This window comes from Dama dama, chromosome 21, assembly GCF_033118175.1.
Source record: "Dama dama isolate Ldn47 chromosome 21, ASM3311817v1, whole genome shotgun sequence".
NCBI lineage: Eukaryota > Metazoa > Chordata > Mammalia > Artiodactyla > Cervidae > Dama > Dama dama.
In genome coordinates, this window is record NC_083701.1 from 1,539,714 (window position 1) to 1,559,980 (window position 20,267).

At 47.0% G+C, this 20,267-nt stretch overlaps 2 protein-coding genes across 4 annotated transcripts in view; one reads left to right on the forward strand and one right to left on the reverse strand.

Annotated features, from left to right (window-relative positions):
* LOC133042410 (alanine aminotransferase 1) overlaps positions 1-20,267 on the reverse strand; it is a 38,670-nt gene that overhangs the window by 16,334 nt on the left and 2,069 nt on the right. The window lies entirely within an intron of this gene.
* LOC133042423 (zinc finger protein 829-like) lies at positions 9,345-12,229 on the forward strand. The gene has a single exon (XM_061122959.1). The coding sequence runs from the start codon at positions 9,482-9,484 to the stop codon at positions 10,448-10,450; it is 969 nt and encodes a 322-aa protein (XP_060978942.1). The 5' UTR covers positions 9,345-9,481; the 3' UTR covers positions 10,451-12,229.

Consider the following 20,267-nt stretch of genomic DNA (forward strand, 5'->3'; position numbering starts at 1 on the left):
TAATTTACCTTTTGGGGCCAGCCCTACAGCCCCATTGATTGTGCTTACTACCGAACATTTCCTTTGGCGCTTATACAATCAGGCCCTTTGGGACCAGGAGAGAGCTTACAATCTCTCTAGAGTCAGATATAGAGGCATCCGCCCCAGTACTGGTCCCTTGGGAACGAGATATAGGCTATACCATCGCTAAAATGGGAAATAAGCCTAGCTTCCCTCTAGACACCCCGCTCGGTTGTCTTTTGGCCAACTGGGAGGGTTTAAAAAAAAAAAAACTTATCAAATACTGTACTCAGTACTGGCCTACTTACTCCCTGGGAGGAGGGGAAAAATGGCCCCAGTCAGGATCACTTGGACACAACACCATTTTACAGCTCAGTCTATACTGCAAACGTGTGGGTAAATACAAGAAAGTTCCCTATGTTCAGGCCTTTATGGCCCTCTACCAGGATTCTGAAAAAAAGGGAAAATATAAGCTTGAGGACTTCGATAAATGCTCTTCCAAAATCCTTTTAGCAAGGCCTGAAACAGAAGATCCCCTTGACCTTCTCTTGACCTCCCCTGCTTCAGCAGAGAGGCCACGAGGAAGGGAGGGTCAGACACGCCCGAAAGTCAGGAGCCCGGGGCCGGAAGACATGAGATCAGAAGGGGAGTCACTCCCAGTCGCCTCGGCTCCTCCTCCATATGTCCCCTCCCCCATGGGGTTACGATCAGGAAGTAAGCTTTGTCCTCTACAGAAGGAAAGGTCATCCTCAGACAAAATCTGCCCCCTAAGAGAGGTACCAGATGGGGAGGGGGGAACTATGCACGTTCATGTTCCGTTCTCTATGCAAGACATTACCCAATGCAAGGAACAATTGGGTTCATATTCCGAGAACCCCCAAAAATTTAAAGATGAATTTGAGCGTCTTAGCCTTAACTTCTCCCTCACCTGGAGGGATATAATGGTCATCCTCACCCGGTGTTGTAATGATGAGAAAAAAGCTCGAATCCTAGATCAGGCTAAAAAAGTGGCTGATGAAAGACAGCGGGTAGATGTCAGTCTGGCCCCTGCCGAAGAGGCAATTCCCTCGACAGAGCCAGACTGGGATCCTAATACAAGGGCAGGAAAGAAATCCTTAAGACACCTCATTACTTGCCTACTACAGGGAATGACCCAGGGTGTGCAAAAGGTTGTTAATTATAATAAGATAAAAGAGGTTACACAGGGAGAGAATGAAAATCCAGCTCTTTTTTTGGGCAGACTCACAGAAGCCTTTAAAAACTTTACCGAGACAGATTTAACAAGTATGGAAGGACGAGTCCTGTTGGCCCATTCCTTCATAACCCAGGCAGCCCCAGACATAAGGAAAAAATTACAAAAACTAGGAAAAGGACCAGAGACCCCAATTTCCGATTTGGTGGAGGAGGCAAATAGGGTGTTTTTGAACAGGGACCGGGAGGAGGAAGCAAGAAGGGAGCAAAAAGAAGTCCAAAAAGATAGGAAAATAGAGAGGCAGACCCAGGCCTTGGCCCAACAACAGGCTAAAATCCTGGCCTTGATTCATCCTGCCACTATGCGAGAGTCCCGGGGAGAGCAAGGAAAAAAAAGATCTTAACAATCCACCGCGGCTGAGCCGCACCCAATGTGCCTACTGCAGAGAGGATGGACATTGGAAAAGGGAGTGTCCATATCGCCCTAAGAGAAGGCGTATGGCGACCCCTACACCTGCTCCCTCTGTGTTAGTTCTGGGCGACCAGGACTGACGGTGCCCAGCGGCTCGAGAAACCCCCGCGAATGGTGAGATCCAGATCACTCCTCTCGACCCTTGGGTGACTCTACAAATAGAAGGTAAGGATGTGAACTTTCTTCTAGACACGGGGGCTGCCTTCTCCGTTCTTCCTTTCCGATTAGGACCTTTAGACTCCCAGACTAAAATGGTGATAGGGGTAGATGAAAAACCCCAAAGCCGGAATTTTACTAAGCCCCTCCCTTGTAAGGTGGAAAATTGGCAAGGAACCCACCCTTTCTTATACATCCCTGGTTGCCCTGCTCCCCTACTGGGGAGAGACCTTCTTTGCCGCCTCCAAACCAAAGTGACTTGGAGAAAGGTAGAAGTCGATAATTTTCTTTGCCTAGTGTCTAAATATTTACAGTCAGAGGTAAAAAAGGAAGAGTCTGTCCCTTTCCTAGATGAGGTCAATCCCCAGGTGTGGGATGTCTCCAGCCCTGGTTTAGCCATAAATGTTCCACCGGTAAAGATTTCTCTGAGGCCAAATGCTCCCTACCCCTGGAAAAGACAATATCCCTTAAAACCAGAAGCTCTTGAGGGTCTTAGACCATTAGTTAACAAATACCGAGATACCGGAATTCTAATCAGCTGTGAGTCCCCCTGCAATACTCCAATCTTGCCCGTTAAAAAACCAGATAGATCTTATCGATTCGTCCAGGATCTAAGAGCTGTTAATGAAGCTGTGGTTCCCATCCACCCCATAGTCCCAAACCCGTATACCCTCCTATCCCAAGTCCCAGGAAAAGCCAAGTACTTCTCAGTCTTGGATCTTAAAGATGCTTTCTTTTGCATTCCTCTCCATCCTGAATCCCAAAAACTCTTTGCTTTTGAGTGGCGGGACTTGGAAACGAGAGAGACCATACAACTCTGCTGGACTCGACTACCACAAGGGTTTAGGGATAGCCCTCATATCTTTGGGACTTCCTTGGGGAGAGAACTAAGGGAATTAACTTTAATGAACAGTAGTCTAATACAGTATGTAGATGACTTGCTCATAGCTAGTCCAGATTTTACCAGCTCTCAAATGGACACTATTAAAACTCTAAATTTCCTATATAAAAAGGGTTATCGAGTATCCCCCAAGAAGGCTCAGATTAGCTTAACCCAAGTAAAATACCTTGGATTTATAATTACAAAAGAAAAAAAAAATGCTTGACCCCCGAGAGGAAATCCCTCATCTTAAATACCCCGTACCCCCAAACAAAAAAACAGCTTAGGGGATTTTTAGGAATGACCGGGTTTTGCAGGATCTGGATTCCTAATTATGGCAATCTGGCCAAACCCCTATATGAAAAGTTAAGGGGAAAAGAAAAAGAGCCACTCGACTGGGATGAGACCTGCAAGGTGGCCTTTAATGCCCTAAAAGAGTCCATCACTACAGCCCCAGCTTTAGGCCTCCCAAACCTGGAAAAGCCTTTTAGACTCTATGTTTCTGAAAGGATAAAAACTGCTCTTGGAATGTTAGGGCAGATGATGGGGCCCGTATTACAACCCGTGGCTTATCTCTCAAAACAACTAGATGAGGTGGCCAGAGGGTGGCCCACTTGCCTCCGGGCAGTAGCAGCCACCGCTCTTATGGTTAAGGAGGCATCTAGGCTGACCCTGGGTCAGCCCACCACAGTGTATACGCCTCACCAGGTGCAAGCAGTCTTGGAAACTAAAGGAGACAGGTGGATGACAGGGGGAAGGATCACCCAATACCAAGCCCTCCTCCTTGACACTCCAGAAATAAGGTTGAGGGTCTGCCAGACTTTAAATCCAGCAACCTTACTGCCAGATCCCCCTACTTCCCCTCTGGATCACCAATGCATACAAATCATAGACGAGTTATACTCTTCTCGCCCGGACCTATCAGAGACACCTTTATCTGACCCAGAGGAAAACTGGTACACAGATGGCAGCAGTTTTGTAGAAAAAGGAGAGAGGAAAGCAGGATATGCAGTAGTGAGCCTAAAAGAAACTAAAGAAAGTGGGTCTCTTCCCCCAGACACCTCAGCCCAGAAAGCTGAACTTTTTGCCCTGACAAGAGCTTTGGAGTTAGGAGAAGGAAAGAGGATTAATGTGTATACGGACTCTAAGTATGCTTTCCTCATTCTGCATGCCCATGCAGCAATTTGGAAAGAAAGAGGGATGCTCAGTGCCGGAAGCTCTCCTATTAAACACAAAGAGCTCATTCTCAGGCTCCTGGAGGCAGTCAAACTTCCTGCAAAATTAGCTGTCATCCACTGCAAGAGTCACCAAAAGGGGCAAGAAAAAGAGGCCCAGGGAAATAAGAAAGCTGATCAAGAGGCAAAACGAGCTGCCAGGAAAGCTACCTCTGCCACTGCTATCTGCCCCCTTTTCCCCAAGGAAACCCTGACTCCAGATTATACCCCAGAGGAACATTCCCGATATGCTGAGCGGGGGTGGGAGATTGGGTCACATGGGTGGTTTCAGACTGATCAGGCCCAAATAATACTCCCTGATTCTCAGGTTTGGAAAATTACTAACCCCTTACATAAGAGCATCCATTTTGGAAGAGATAATCTAGAAATCTTGCTTAAGTCTATTCTCTACCATCCCCAGTTAGCTAAGGTTGTTAGACAGGTCACACAGAATTGTGATACCTGTCTAAGAAATAATTCAAAAACCAGACCCTTGCCACCTCCTCTAATTAAACCTGTCCAACATCGGGGATCATACCCAGGAGAGGACTGGCAAGTAGATTTTACAGCCATGCCAAAGACCCAAGGGTTTTCTTATTTGCTAGTCTTTATTGACACATTCACAGGATGGATCGAAGCGTTCCCTACTGAGACAGAGAGAGCTACAGAAGTCTGTAAGGCTCTGCTGAAGGAGATAGTGCCTAGGTTTGGGCTGCCTCAGTCACTTCAGAGTGACAATGGGCCCTCATTTACAGCCACGATATCCCAAAACCTAGCCGCATGCTTAGGCATAAAATACCGGCTCCACTCATCCTGGAGGCCTCAAGCTTCAGGAAAGGTAGAGAGAGACTTCTGCTCTGCTAGGCAGGCCTACGCCCCGACACAGCAGGAAGAAGTTACAGAAGAAAGAGACCTCCGCCCCAATTCCCAAGAAGCATCTTGAGTATGAAGTCTCTCAGGGGGGAGTTGTTAGGGGAAGCACACTGATTGAAACCGCCCACCCTGGTCAGGTACCATAGTAACCATTTGCATGAGTTGTTTTATGGCAGGAGATCCTGATAAGGAATACGGAACTAATAGGCCACCACCAGCCGGAAGAGTTCGGGAAAGATCGAGAGGAGACACTACCTGTCCGTCCACTTCCCAGAATCCCTCTTGCTAGCATCCATCTTGGCTGAGCGATGCGTGCGCCACCAGGAAAGACTCTGAATTAGAATGATTGGCCAAAGACCACCCGGAAACTAATCCCATCACCATAAAACCCAAGACTGCGAGCCACGCGGCAGAGCAGTTCTCCTGGGTTCCCTTACCTACTGCTCTCCACCCGGGTGCCCTTTCCCAATAAAATCTCTTGCTTTGTCAGCACGTGTCTCCTCGGACAATTCTTTTCCGAGTGTTAGACAAGAGCCCAGTTTCGGACCCTGGAAGGGGTCCCCCTTCCTGCAACAAATACATGTAACTCCATGGCTGATTCATGTCAATGTATGACAAAACCCACTGCAATGTTGCGAAGTAATTAGCCTCCAACTAATAAAAATAATTGAAGAAAAAGAAAAAAGAAAACTACTAATCAGTATTGCTATAAACATAGACACAAAAATGTTCAACAAATGTTAGCAAAAAAAAAAACCAAACAAATCCCATCCTGCTAGGTTTTTTTAATGCCCGCACTGTGAAAACAAAACAAAGCCTATAAAATCAAAAGACAGATGGGCAACTGGGCAAAACATCTGCAGTAAACAGGACGAAGTGGTCCTTACATCAGTTATGACAGCTGCACACAGATGGAGCACGGACTCCACTGCAAACACCTGGCCGACACTCAATCCAGGCAAGCGGGAAGCAGGACACGCCAGCTCGGGGAGACCCTGCCCACTTGTGGACAGCATCCATGGCTGGGTCACAAAGACTGAGGGCATCAGCCAGGAGGATATACCTACTGAGTGCCTACTGAAGTGTAGAGAGCCTTCGACCTGCTCAGCCAAGGTGCCGCCCTGCAGGCAGCCCGCCTGGCATGCAGGAGGTCTCCTCACGTGACTCGGCTGCAGTCCCGAGGCAGGGCCCTGCCACCCTAGAGCCTCTCCTGGCACGCGAGGCAGGCAGCATGCAAGCTGCAGGAGAGAAGCGGCCCCGCTCCCCGCCCTGACACCCCCCAGAGCCAAGTACAGCTCAGTCTGCTCTCCCGCTTCCGGCCAGCCTTCTCTGGGGGCTGCTTTTTCTCTCCCCACTTCGCCCCCAGGCCTGGAAGTGCCACCCCCTGTTCCTGCTGCAGCCTGCAAGCCCCTGAGTCCTGGCTGACACGTCCGTTGGCTGCGCCAACCACCCACCCCATCCCTTGCCATGGGCATTGTGCCCCATCGCTGTGTCAGGTCCAATTCCTGGTGGTCTCAATATCCCTGTGGACTACCCTTCAGCCCCTGCCCCTCCTCGGTGATGACCTCATCCTCGGCCTCAGCGGTAACTTGGACTCCATCACCTCCAGGAACTCCCCTAAACCCGCCCTGGCATTTCAGTTCCACAGCCGGGTTCTCTGCCACCACCCTCTCCCAGCTCACTCCTGACCGCAGCACCCCAGAGCCCCAGCCTGTCTTGTCCTCAAACAACAGCTTCGAGCTCAGCCTCACAGGCTCCCAGGCCCTGAGCTTGTGGGAAAGTCCTGCCTGGCCCAACATAATGGCTTCGAGGTGGAATATACCAGCCAAGCTGCTGACTGAAGACCACACTCAGACTTGACAGCCCCAAAGCCTTCCACTCCCTTCTTCCTCATCCTCACATTCAGCTGCTGACATGTTTCCTGACAAGACAGAAGCCATCAGAAGAGGACATCCACCTCCATGAAAAAGCCAGCAACCACGGAGCCCACCACAGGGCCTTCCCGGGCATCGAAGGCCCCTCACCCCCGGGCCTCCAGCACCCTGGGGAGGACCCAGGACCCGGGCTCCCAGCACCAGCTCCCTGCTCCAGCCCCTTCCTATCAGCAGAGTGATGATCTCAACATAATTCAAGAAACAACAAATCCCACTGGAGGAGACGAGGATGCTTGCTACCACTAACTCTGTTCATACTGTATTGAAGGTTCTAGCCAACGCAACAGGGCAAGAAAAAGCAATAAAAGCAGTAAGACTGGGCAGGGTGAGGGACGTCCTGACAGTCCAGTGGTTAGGACTCGGTGCTTTCACCGATGGGGCCCAGGTTCAGTCACTGGTTGCAGAACTAAGATTCCACAAGCCAGATGCTGCAGCCAAAAGACACACACACACATGTATATAAAAGAACAGGAAGGGGAGGAAAAAACTCAGTATTTGAAAATGACATATTGTGTACCATAAAAACCTGCAAAGTCCTAAAAAACTATGAGAATATGAGAACACAGCAATAGTGATAGATACCAGGCTAACGTACAAAAATAAATTATATTTGTAAATGCCAGCAACAGTTAGAAGATAAAATTGTAACGACGCTATTTATGTCCAAAAGCATCAATTTGTATGAATAAATCTAATAAAAGATGTGCAAGACCTCCACACAGAAGACCACTGAAACTTCTTAAGGAGTTCACAAGAGAACAACCAAAAGGGACAGACCGCACGTAGGGATCAAAAGACTATGAACCATAATGATGCCATTTCTCCCCAAATTTACCCAAGACTCAACGCAATCCCAGTTAAAATCCCACTAGTTCTATTTGAAACTCAAACAATTCTCCATTTAACAGGGAATGCCAAAGAGCAAGACTTGTCAGTAAAACCGTAAAAAAAGGACAACACGCAGTACTTAGAGAACAGAGCCAGGGGACAGAAGGGAGTCCAGAAACAGACACTCGCCTACGACAGTGCCCTGCGGCAGAGCAGGCTGTCTCACTGAACGCGGCAGGCTGGCCCACGGTGCAAGGAGATGCTCACCTTCACCCCCACCCAAGCTGGGCGTCCACATGTGACTGGTGAAGCCGGGACCACAAAGACCTGACGCCAAAAGCACAGTCTACTCGATGAATGAGACAGGTCTCAGCACAACTGCAGTGTTCTGTCCTGCGGGGACAGAGGAGGAGACAGGCTGTAGACCAGGGAGCAAACGGTGACGGACCCCCGCGGCGGGGCCTCCCGCTGCGCCTGCCCCTTCCCCCCACAGCCACCACCCACAGCGCCACCGCCGCCGCTCCCCCCAGGCGGACCTCTGAGGGATGGGCGGGGAGACCCACACAGCCACCCGCTGCCCACCTCCAGGAAGGAAGGAGCACCCAGGCCAAGTGAAGTGTGGGCACAGAGGCCCAGAGAAAGACTCCCGGCGGGTCTGGGGGCGGGGGGGGTGGGCAGGCAGGCAGGTGTAGGGAGGCGCAGGGCATGGCCGGCCCTCACCTCCAGGAGGGGTGGTGACCACACTGAAGGTGAAGCTGGGGTACCAGCCCAGGCTGCTCCCTCCAGCCCGTTCCTGCCCCAGCCCCACTGGGCCTGCACCTCACAGGCCCCTGCCCGCTGCCCTGCCCCTGGTCAGGGGTCCAGCTCTCTCCACACTCAGCCCCGGGGCATTGAAAACACAAGCCTCAACCCAGTCACCCCTCGCCTGAAATGGTCCAAAAGCCCTGCTGGCCCCGTGAGGTCCGTGCAGCTCAGCCAGCCCATCGAATCCCGGGCCAGGCCCGCTCCCAGCCCAGCCCTCAGCGGCCCTGCCCACTGCCCCACTATCGGGCCTGTATCCGGGATGGGCATACAGCCTCCTGCAGGGTATCGGGGTGCCCTCTTAAAATCTGTTTATTGTGAAGTGTGATACTATGAAAATGAATAAACAGAAACCTCATTTGCAAATCCAGGCAGGGGATCTCCCCAGTGGTTAGGACTCCACACTTCCACTGCATGGGGCCCAGGCTCAATCCCTGGTTGGGGAACTAAGATCCCACAAGTCATCGGGTGGGGCCAAAAAGACAAACAAAAATAAAGCAAATGGAGAAAGGAGCAGGCGCTTCCTGTGTGAGGGAGGGGGTGAACCAGGTCCTATCGGGTGGCTGAGCCCCAGTGTGCTGAGATATCGCGAATTTTGCAACTCCGAGACCTGGCTAACCTCTGAATTGAAGGAGCAGTCGTTTCGGTTATACCCTTCTCCAGGTGAGGCTCAAAAGAGAAGGAAAGAATGCATGATGAACTTGTGCAAGCAGTGTCCAAGGGGTCAATGATGTTCAGGGACGTGTCTGTAAACTTCTCTCAGGAGGAATGGGAATGCCTGGACTCTGGTCAGATGAATTTATACAAAGAAGTGATGTTGGAGAATTTCAGCAACCTGGTTTCAGTGGGACTTTCCAGTTCTAAACCGGCTGTGATCTCCTTATTGGAACAAGGAAAAGAGCCCTGGATGATTGACAGAGAACTGACCAGAGGCCTTTGTTCAGGCAAGTGTGACCAGCCCCATCCCTTGAAACAAAGGATCCGCTGTGAATCACCTCCTTATCATAAAGTCAGATATGATCAGAAGACACTTGTTGTGAATAATGAAAGATAATCCAGTGGTTTTTGAAGCTCTTCGAAGAACTGGGAACAAAGACCAGATACATTTTTTTATATCACAAATCTGGAATCCATGTGTGAGACCAAGTTATTATCTCTAAAGAAGAGACATTTTAGTCAAATAATATTTACCCATGAAGACCTACCCACTTTTTTTCAGCCCACATTTCTCATTCCACATCAAGAAACTATTAATGAAGAGAAATCCTGTGAATGTAAAATATGTGGAAAGGCCTTTAATCAAAACTCACAGTTTATTCAACATCAAAGAATTCGTTCTGCTGAAAAAAATTATGAATGTAAGGAGTGTGGGAAATCCTTTAGTTGTGGCTCACTTGTTACTCGACATCAGAGGATTCACACTGGTGAAAAACCCTATGAATGTAAAGAATGTGGCAAGGCTTTTAGTTGTAGTTCGTATTTTTCTCAACATCAGAGGATTCACACTGGTGAGAAACCCTATGAATGTAAGGAATGTGGAAAGGCCTTTAATTATTGCTCAAACCTTAATGATCATCAGAGAATTCACACTGGTGAAAAACCCTATGAATGTAAAGTATGTGGAAAAGCCTTTACTAAGAGTTCACAACTTTTTCCACACCTGAGAATTCATACTGGTGAGAAACCTTATGAATGTAAGGAATGTGGGAAAACCTTTACTCAACAGTCAAGGCTTATTCAACATCACAGAATGCACACTGGTGAGAAACCTTATGAGTGTAAGGAATGTGGGAAGGCCTTTAGTAGTGCCTCAACACTTACCAACCCTCACAGAATTCACACTGGCAAGAAACTCTATGAATGTAAAGAATGTGGAAAGGCCTTTATTCAGAGCTCTGAACTTATTCAACATCAGAGAATCCATACAGATGAAAAACCATATGAATGTAATGAGTGTGGAAAGGCTTTTAATAAAGGCTCAAACCTTACTCGTCATCAAAGAATTCACACTGGTGAGAAACCTTATGACTGCAAAGAATGTGGAAAGTCCTTTGGTAGTCGCTCTAACCTCATCCGCCATGAAGGAACTCATAATGGATAAGTGATAGTTCCTTTTGATAAACTTGATAGTAATATTTTTAAAACAAGTGATGCAAAAAAAAAAAAAAAAAAAAGCAAGGAAAAAAAACTGAAGGTTCTTCTGTGTAATAGTTTCCTAGGGCTGCTGTAATGAAGTACCAAGTACCACAAAACAAGGTGGATTAAAACAACAGAACTTATTCTCTCATAGTTTTTGAGACTTGAAACCCAAAATCAAAGTTGTTGGCAAGTTTGGTTCCTTCCAGGGACTCAGGAAGAATCTGTTCCACACCCTTCTCCTAGCTTCTTATAGCAGCAATTTTTGACATGCCTAGGCTTATAGAAGCATTGCTGCTATCTCTGCCTCCATCTTCACACTACGTTCTCTGTGTGTCTCTGCATCTGTTCTGTTGTACAGACACAGGTCATATTGGATTAGGGCTCACAGTAAGGACCTCATCTTAACTTGATTTTATCTGCAAAGACCTTATTTCCAGGTACTATCACATTAACATACCAGGGGTTTGGACTTCCAACATAGTTTAACCCGTTACACTGTTAACACTATTTTTTCTAATGTGTTTGTAATTTTATAGATAACATTAATCAAATGTATTTTTTAAATGTATTTAATAATGTGAATTCAAGGTCTAAATTAAACCCCCTTTTCCCTCAAAAAATTCTATCCCCCAAATTCTATGTTTTAGGACCATCTTTTCTATTTTCGTGGCCTACATAATACTATACTGTAAATTGTGTTGCATAGGCTGTCTTTGAATTCATGGTGGAATTATAAATTTGTATTTGAAGGCAGCTCTATTCTTTTGTTAGGTTAATATTTTCTTGTTGTTAAAAAAACGGGGCACAAAGAAAAAAAGATTTATAAGCCTGTGAAACAGAAATGACTTCTTTCAGATTATCATAGTATATCCTTGCAGGCTTTACTTAATGTAATCATGACATACATGTTGTACCATAACCTGCTTTTATGCTACTGTTTAAGTAAAGGTGTTTATGTATTATTATTTTTAACGGTGTCATAATCTTTTCTGTGGTTGATTCTCATTTTGCTAAATAACTACTGATAAACATTTTGGTGCCTGTTTAAACTTTTGCAGTTATAGAAGTTGCATTCTAAATGCAACTTTAGTACTTTTTTGTTTGAAATTTCAAAACATTTAATTTCAATGCTGAAATAACTAATGAATATTTTCTCCCTGTAAAAAATTGCCAATAATCCCCAATTCCCTCATAATCACTATTATGAACTTATTTTTATGCTTTGAAACCTTTTTAAAAAAGTTTTTTACATGCAAAAAAATAAATAAATAAATAAAGCAAATGAAATAAGAGGGAGTCCAGCAGCCAGAAGGGAGCACTCTCACACCCTGTCACTTCAACTGCAGGTCCCACAGGGGCAAGGCTACTACAACACTACCTGGCAGAACAAAAGCAGATTTTCTCCCCATCTGGCAACAGCGCAGCCAGTGAGAAGCACCACACTCAGTTTCCTCCAAAGGGCTCTCTGTTCATAACAGCTCCTCACACCCCCCTTCTCCTCCTTAAGTTTCCCCTCCTGTGTCCTCGGTGCTTGCCTGTGGTTCCCCATGGGCTACAGGTCCTGATTTGCAGTTGTTTGCTCCTCTGAAATAAATCCATTTCCCTGATAAAATAACTGGTTGTTTTAAATCAGTAATACAAGTCCTGAAAGTGCAAAAATCACAATGCACAAAAAATGGAGATGCAAACCCATGTGAGCTCCACCCCATCAGGATGGCACCAAGCAGCTCAGAGCCCTCCTACACTCCTCCATGTAGTGACCACCACCTCACCTTTCTTCATGCCAACACCCTCCACGCCCCTCCTGAGCTCAATCTGGTGCTGACAGGCCGGAGCTCCACATGGAGCCGTGCCCCATGCTCTGGGCTGCCTCACCCCCACTGTGTGGGATTCACCCACTCCAAAGCGTGTAACTCCAGGCTTTCTCCCTTTGGCTGAGTAACAGCCCACTAGGAGCCGGTCTGCACAGCCCAGGGCACACTCTGATGGGTGTGGGCCTGTGAACACCCTATCCACTGACACTGGTGTGCAGCCGCCAACCACAGGCTGTGACGTGAGTCAACAGACAGTACCACTGCTCTCCAAAGCTATACCAGTTTCTCCTGCCAACAGCGAAGGGGAAACAGTCCAGTTGGTTTTATTCTTTTTGTCACTCTTTGCGCAGTGCTCAGTTTGCAGTTGTCTGAGTATTAATGAGATGAGACATCTTTCTGAAAACAAGTCTCCTATATTATCTTCTAAAGGGAGGTTAGTCTGCATCACATTTAGTTCTGCAGTCCACCTGGAGCTAATGTTTGTGTCTGGTGTGAAGAAGGAAATCTGTGGAGTTGTAAAATATGCCTGCAGAGTAACCGACACGCCTCCCTTCAAAAGGTAGACCTAGTCCTCCCCCCACCTTTAGTGTGGGTGGCGGCACTTCCACACTTGCTCAATGCCTATGGTCAGAGTGTGAAAGGCGCCCTGACTGCACCCCTGCTCTCCTCCAGGCTACTCACTCAGGGGAAGCCAGGCACCCGGAAGCAGACCCTTCCCCCGAGTCAAGCCTGCAGATGTGGGAGAGAAGCGCTGTGTTTGGGGGCAGTTGTTGGACATCAGTATATAACTAGTACAGGCTCCAATTTCATGTTTGTTCCATAAAAGTGATAAAGTGTTAGTCACTCCATCGTGTCCAACTCTTTGCAACCCCATGGGCTGTAGCCCACCAGGCTCCTCTGTCTGTGGGGTTTTCCAGCAAGAATACTGGAGTGGGTTGCCCTTCCCTTCTCCAGGGGATCTTCCTGACTCAGGTACTGAACCCAGGTCTCCTTCATTGCAGGCAGATTCTTTACCGTCTGAGCCACCAGGGAAGCCCCTTTTTATTCTGTATTTATATCCAATTGTCCCAGCACCATCATTTAAAAGTTGCTTCTCTCCATGTTGTTCTGCAGTGCCACTTTGGTAATAAATTAAGTTCCTATACGTACATGTGATTCAATGGACATGAGTTTGAGCAAACTCCGGGAGACAGTAAAGGACAGGGAAGCCTGGCATGCTGCAGTTCATAGGGTCGCAAAGAGTCGGACACGACTTAATGACAGAACGACAACATACATGTGAGCCCAAGACTTCTGACTCCATCCCACCAGTCCCTACAACACCCTACCCGCTGTGACTTTGTAATGAGTCTCCTCTCTGGCTCCCCAGCCCTCTTTCTTGCTGGGGGCGCTAAGTCCTGCTCCCGTTCTGGCCTCTGCTGCCCTTCTGACCCACCCGTGAGATCTGAGTCCTTTCTCAGACTCCCCTCCACAGTAGAACCACAGGAAAGTGAAGCCCTTTCAAAGCTGTGACCTATAAATGTGACATTTCCTTTGGCTTAGCTACAACTGCCCAGCCTCTATCCTGTGAGGGACGATGAACCCAGGATGCTGGCACACGTGTACACATGATGCTGGCAGCTGCCTTGGCCCAGGGCCAGAGCACGCACTGGAGGCCATTTGGACCATGTGAGGAAGGGGCTGCAAGCTCAGCAGCAGTGTTGTGAGGGCTGGAAAATCTGGAAGGGTCCCTCACCAGAAACCAGGGGAGCCCCAAAGCTCCCTCCTCCACTGCCTTTCCATCAGCCACCCACCCCTAAGGAAATCTAAAGCCCAACTCACAGCAAGGTATGAGAAGTCTAGACGGCCAAATGAAAGTTAGGCAACTGGAGGCACCTGCATGTCAAGAGTCTCGGAGAACCAAGGACAGATGCCAGCCCTGGCCACTCTCACTGCCGAGGGCCTGGGTTCCATCCTTGGTTGGGGAACTAAGATCCCACAAGCCACAGAGAACAGAGGGGGAAAAGCCCAGCCCTCTCTCAGCTAAGAGGAGAAAGGACGGCTTCCAGAGGCCTGAGCACCACACCTTCCCAGCGGCCAGGTTCCAGGCTCGACGCCCCGCCACCCACAGCCATGCGAGCCTCATGATTCCCGTGCAGTCTGGAAACGAAGGCTTGTCAATTCAGCAGTGTCCAAACCAGAATACTGGAAGCGGGATTTGGAGAGGGCAGCGTTGGGACGCTCGGCCTGAGAAGAATGGGTGCACAGGCTCTGCATGACCACGGGTGCACACACGTGTCCCCACGAACCAAGGCAAGCTGATGGTCCGTTTACAGGTGCCTGACATGAGAGGGAAGAATGGTGAGAGCCCCGTGGCTGGGGGCCATGGCAGGGAGAGGCGTCTGGAGCGGCCTGAGGCCAGAGACTCTCCAGCAGACCTGAAACACGACGCTGCCAACCCTGTGAGCCTGAGTGCTCATCTAGGTGTCCCGTGAGGGGACAGCCGGTGCTCAGTGTCTGGCTCTGCAGACAGAGAGACTGACATGTCTCCAGCTTCTGCGCCACGGGGCCGTGCACTCGCGTGCAGAGTAAACGTCACTCTGCCAGCCATGCAGCGTGACACCAAAGGCGTGCTCCACTTCCAGCTGTATAAACAGAAGAACTGGAGGCCGGGACTCAGCTATTTGAACACCCATGTTCACAGAAAAACTGTTCACAATTGCTACAAAGCAGAAACAACTCCAGGGCCCAATGCCAATGGACAGATAAAGAAATAAGATGTGGTACATATACATACACAATGGAATATTCAGCCATACAAAGGAATGAAATCCTGACATATGCCAGAAATGTATCAAATAAAAGGACACATGTATGATTTCCTTTTATATAATAGGTAAATTCAGACATAGAAAGCAGGGGCTGGGGCAGCTGGTGTAAGGAAATAGTGTTGAATGGACAGAGTTTCTGTTTCAGGTCATTCAAAAGTTCTGGAAATTAAGAATGATGATAGCTGCACAAGACTGCAAATGTATTATTCAAGTAAACAGACCATATGCTGGAATGCAACACAAGATTCAGTGAGTTTACATGGAAAGAAAGCGTATAGAGAATGTTCACTGACCACAACAGAATTAATCTAGAACTCAGTAACATAAAAATATCTGGAAAAATTCCCAAATATTTGGAAACTTTAAAGCATACTTCTAAATAACCTACAGGCTAAGGAAGGAATCAAAATGGGAAGTAGAAGATATTTTGAACTGAATGAAAATGAAAACACATCAAATACAGTAGATGCATTTAAAGCAGGGCTTAGCACTCCCTTACTGTAAGAATCCACCTGCCCCTGCAGAGGACACAGGTTTGGTCCCTAGTCCGGCAAGATCCCACATGCCAAGGGGCAAGTAAGCCTGTAAGCCCTGACTACTGAGCCTGTGCTCTGGAACCCTCAAGCTGCAACTCCTGAAGCCCACACACCACAACTAGACAATAGCCCCCGCTCAGCAATAAAGACCCAGAGCGACCAAAAATAAATAAATAAAACAAAGCAGGGTTTAGAAGAAAACTTCTAATTTTGAATGCATAAATAACAGGGATGGTCAAATCAATCACCAAAGCTTCCAACTTAATAAGAAGCTAGAAAAAAAGGAGAAAATTCAACCCAAACTAAGTGAAGGGAATTAATAATAAGAACAAAAAATAATGAAACAGAATAAGTGGGGAATTCCCTGGTGGTCCAGTGGTTGGGACACCATGCTTCCACTGCAGGGGCCACAGATTCAACCCCTGGTCGAGGAACTAAGATCCCACATGCCTTGTGGACCAAAAAAAAGAGAAAGAAAACAGACAAAAAGAGAATACTAAAACTAAAAGTTGTTCCTTTGAAAATATTAATAAAATCAATAAGACTCTCACCAAACTGATCAAGAAATGAAGACAAAAATGACCAAAATCGTGAAAGAAATACAGGCTCACTACAGATCCTACAGACAACTAAATGGGAACGTTCTGAACAATTTATGATCATAAACTTAACAACTTAAGTCAGGGATCAACAAACTACAGCCTATGGACCAAATCAGCTTACCATCTCTTTTGTAAATAAAGTTTTATTAGAAAAAAACATGCTCAATTGTTCAGGTATTGTCTGTGGCTGTTGTGTGTTAGATAAAGAACTGAGCAATCACAACAGAGACCATATGGCCTGAAAAGCCTAAAATATTTACTATTTGGCCCTTTATACGTATATTTTAAAAAACTGCCATGTTTGACTTAGATAAATGGGCAAATTATCTGAATGAAACAAATTATCAAAATGGAGTCAAGAAGAAATAGAAAACCTGAACAGTCCTATAACTATTAAAGGAATTAAATTTCTAATTAAAAACTTTCCCACAAAGAAACTCCATAGTTTGCTATTTAAACAAGAAAATCAACAGAAGCAGGAAAAGACTTGGAAAAATTCAGTACCCATTCATGATTTTTGCTTTTCTTTATTTTTTTCCATTCATGATTAAAAAAAAAAAAAAAAAACCTTAGAAAACTAGGAATAAAAGGAAAACCCCTCAATCTGGTAAAACCCTTGGGACTGAGAGCAAGGTAAGAGCATCGACTCCTACCACTCCTCCTCAACACTGCAACCCCCAGGCAGTGCACTAAGGCACGAAATAAAAGACATACAGATGGAAAGGAAGATAACACCTTAGATGCAGGAGGCATGTAGAAAGATTTGTAGAAAATCCTTAGAAATCTACAGTAGGGCTACTCGAACAAATGACTATATTTAGCAAGGTTGCAGGATACAAAGGACAGTACACCAAAATCAAATTTATGTCTCTGAACTAGTAACAAAGGATTGGAACATGTAAAATGTTAAATATATCATTTGCAAAATTTGTGTCTCCAAACAGAACGGGCGCTGACACTGGTTGCTGAGGGCAGAGCCTGGTCTACTTCCCCCTCAATACGGCTTGAACGCAGTTAATCAATCACTTCTAAGGAACAGACGGAAACAAAGCCTGAAGCCAGGTGGCGCCAGCTCGGGACCAGGTCCTGGAGGGCGGTGCAGCCTCTTGCTTGCGGGCTCTCTCCTGGACCGCGGGCCTGGGGGTGAGGCTGCCCAGCGGCTGGGAGGGCAGGACCAAGAGCCTGGCTGGCCCTCCGGGAGCGGCCCAGTGGAGTATCCCCAACGCCCGTGAGACCTGCAACCAGAACCACTCAGCCAAGCCACTGTACAATTCCTGACCCATGGCAGCTGTGAGAGAACAAAAATTCATTGTTTTAAATCATAATGTTTAAGGGTAATTTGTTATACAGCAATAGATAATTAATACAGAGACCTACATAAATGGAGTAATATGTACCATGCTCTACATTCTTACAATGTCAATTCTTCCCCTGACATATCCCTAGCTTCGGTACAATCCCAGTCAAAATGCCAGTAAGCTCTTTTTGAGAAACTGACAAGCCAATTCTCACATTTACATAGAACTACATCATATCTTGAAGAGCCAAAATGATTTGAAAAAGAAAAACCAAGTTGGAAAAGTACTTATACTTGACCTTAAGACTTATTTTAAAGCTAAGATAATCAAATCTGCAGGATATGAGCAATACGATCAATGAATGGAGAATCCAGAAGTCCACCCACACATACTGTCAGCAATGGAGTTAAGGTAACACAATGGGGAGAGGGTGGCCTTTCAAAATGGTGTTGGAATGCCCAGTTACCAAAGGAAAACAATGACCCCTGACCTCTTGACCATTAAAGAAAGCATAAACCATAAAGAAAAAAAATAACAAATTGAACTTCATCAAAATTATAAGTATTTGTCTGTTTAAGACACTGGTGACAAAATTAAAAGTCAAGCCACAGACTGAGGACATTTTTTCAATACTTGTATTTGGCAAAGGACTTGCACCCTAAACATATAAGGAATTCTTAAAGCTTGATGAGACGACCCATTTTTTATGGGTAAAACATCTGGACACGTCACAAAATAAGATATACAAATGACCGAGCAGGCAAATGAAAAGATGTGTAACACCATTCATCATTAGGAAATGCCAACTCAAGGCACAACAAGCCATCAACACTCACAAGAAGGGTTAAACTTTCAAAGAATGACAAAAGGACACAGAACAACTGGGACTGTAACATGATTTCCCATTTTACAAAATAGTTGTGGCACTTTTTGTATAGAGTGAAATACAACCATCATTTCTGTCATCTCAACCCAAGAGAAATAAAGTGTATGTCCATACAAAGACTGGTAAACATGAATATTCACAGCAGTTTTATTCATAATAGCCGAAAACTGGAAGGAACCGAAATGTCCATCAGCACGTGTGTGTGTATGGAGTAAACAGTGTACCTATACAATGGAATACCAAACCATCCAGCAAGAAAAACAATGAACTATGGAGACATGCAGCAATCTGAATTTCCAAAACATTCTGTCTGGCGAAAGGAAGTCAGACACAAAAGTCTTCATCCTTTATGCATCCACTTATGTGAAATTCTAGGAAAAGAAAACAGGGACAATGAATCTATAAAAACAAAAGCAGATCAGTGGTTGCCTGGGACAGGGAAGACAGTGGACTGAGCACAGGGAAAGGGACTTTCAGGGATGAGGGAAATGCTCTGTGTCTGGATTATGGTGGCATTTACAAGGAGCATACATCTATCAAAACCCACCAAATTATTTTATATAGGTGCCTTTTATTATATGTAAACTACACCTCAATAAAGTTGGATGTAAAAAAATAAAAGCATACAACCTAAGTCTTCCCCTGGCCTCTAACTCCACGTGATCTGGCCCCTCCTGGCCTTGTCTCCTCCCACACCTCTTTCCACTACCTACTCAGCACTGGCCTGCTTCCTGCTTTCTGCACCTTGGGGACCTCGGCTCCAAACCACAGAGGCCGGGAGTTGAGCTCAGAAAGCACACTCTGTGTTTAAAGTGCCAGGAGCTGAGGGCACTGGTCAAGTTTGTTGGCCTCTGAGGGAATCAGTCTCCTCCTCTGTAAATGGAGTGGTAGCACCTTCCTTATAAGGCTCTTACGAGGGCTCAATGAGCTACGACACAGCACTTTTCGGTGTCTGGCCCAGGGGCTGGCAAACTGACCCACTGTCTGCTTTGTTATGGCCCATGAGGTGAAAATGGTTCTGACTTTAATGATTGGCAAAAAAAGAAAAAGAATATTTGGTGACACCTGAGTATTATGTGAAATTCAAGTGTCAGCATCTGTCATGTAAAGTTTTGTGGAAACAGAGCACATTAACTTGCATATTGTCTGTGGCTTCTCTTCCACAAAACAGCAGAATAGCTGCCACAGGGATCACGTGGCCTGCAAAGCATGAAACAGTGACTCTCTGGCCCTTCACAGAAAAGCTCTGCCGACCCCGATCTGCCACCCCATCGTCGTGCCCCTTTCTGTCAGCTGTCTGGAAAGTTCTTCGCAAGATCTCAGCATAGCTCCTCCTTCCTGCAGCTCAGATCCCAGCTTAAACATTGCCTCCTCAGGTCCCCTGCGGTCAACCCGTCACTCTGCTGTGTCTTCACCCTGCTTCCATTGTTGGCACTAGTCACTGTTTTCTTCCCCGAGCCCCGGGCCTGACCTGGAGGAAGTACACACGACCGCAGGAGCTGATGGGTTCCCGACACTGAGGGATGGCGCAGAAGTGGACGCAGGTGAAGCCCAGCCCAGGACAGAGCCGCTGGGTGGATGAACTGTCACTCAGCTGTGAGTGCAGCTGTGCCAGGGCTGGGCTCTGGGATGCAGAGCCTGCAATGGTGACACATGCAGTGCCCACGCGCCCTGAGCGCAGCCCGGAGCAAAAGCAGGAGGCCCGCGGCCACAGCGAGGCTGGCTGCATGCCCTGCCAGCGCAGAAGGGCCATCCAGACCTACCGGACGGTCTGCAGGAGCTTCACCTGAGGCCTGGAGGCTCCCAGGGCTCACCCGCTCCTCCTTCCAAAAC

Coding starts and splice junctions, on each gene's coding strand:
- LOC133042423 (XM_061122959.1), top strand. CDS start 9,482: ATGTGTGAGACCAAGTTATTATCTCTAAAGAAGAGACATTTTAGTCAA.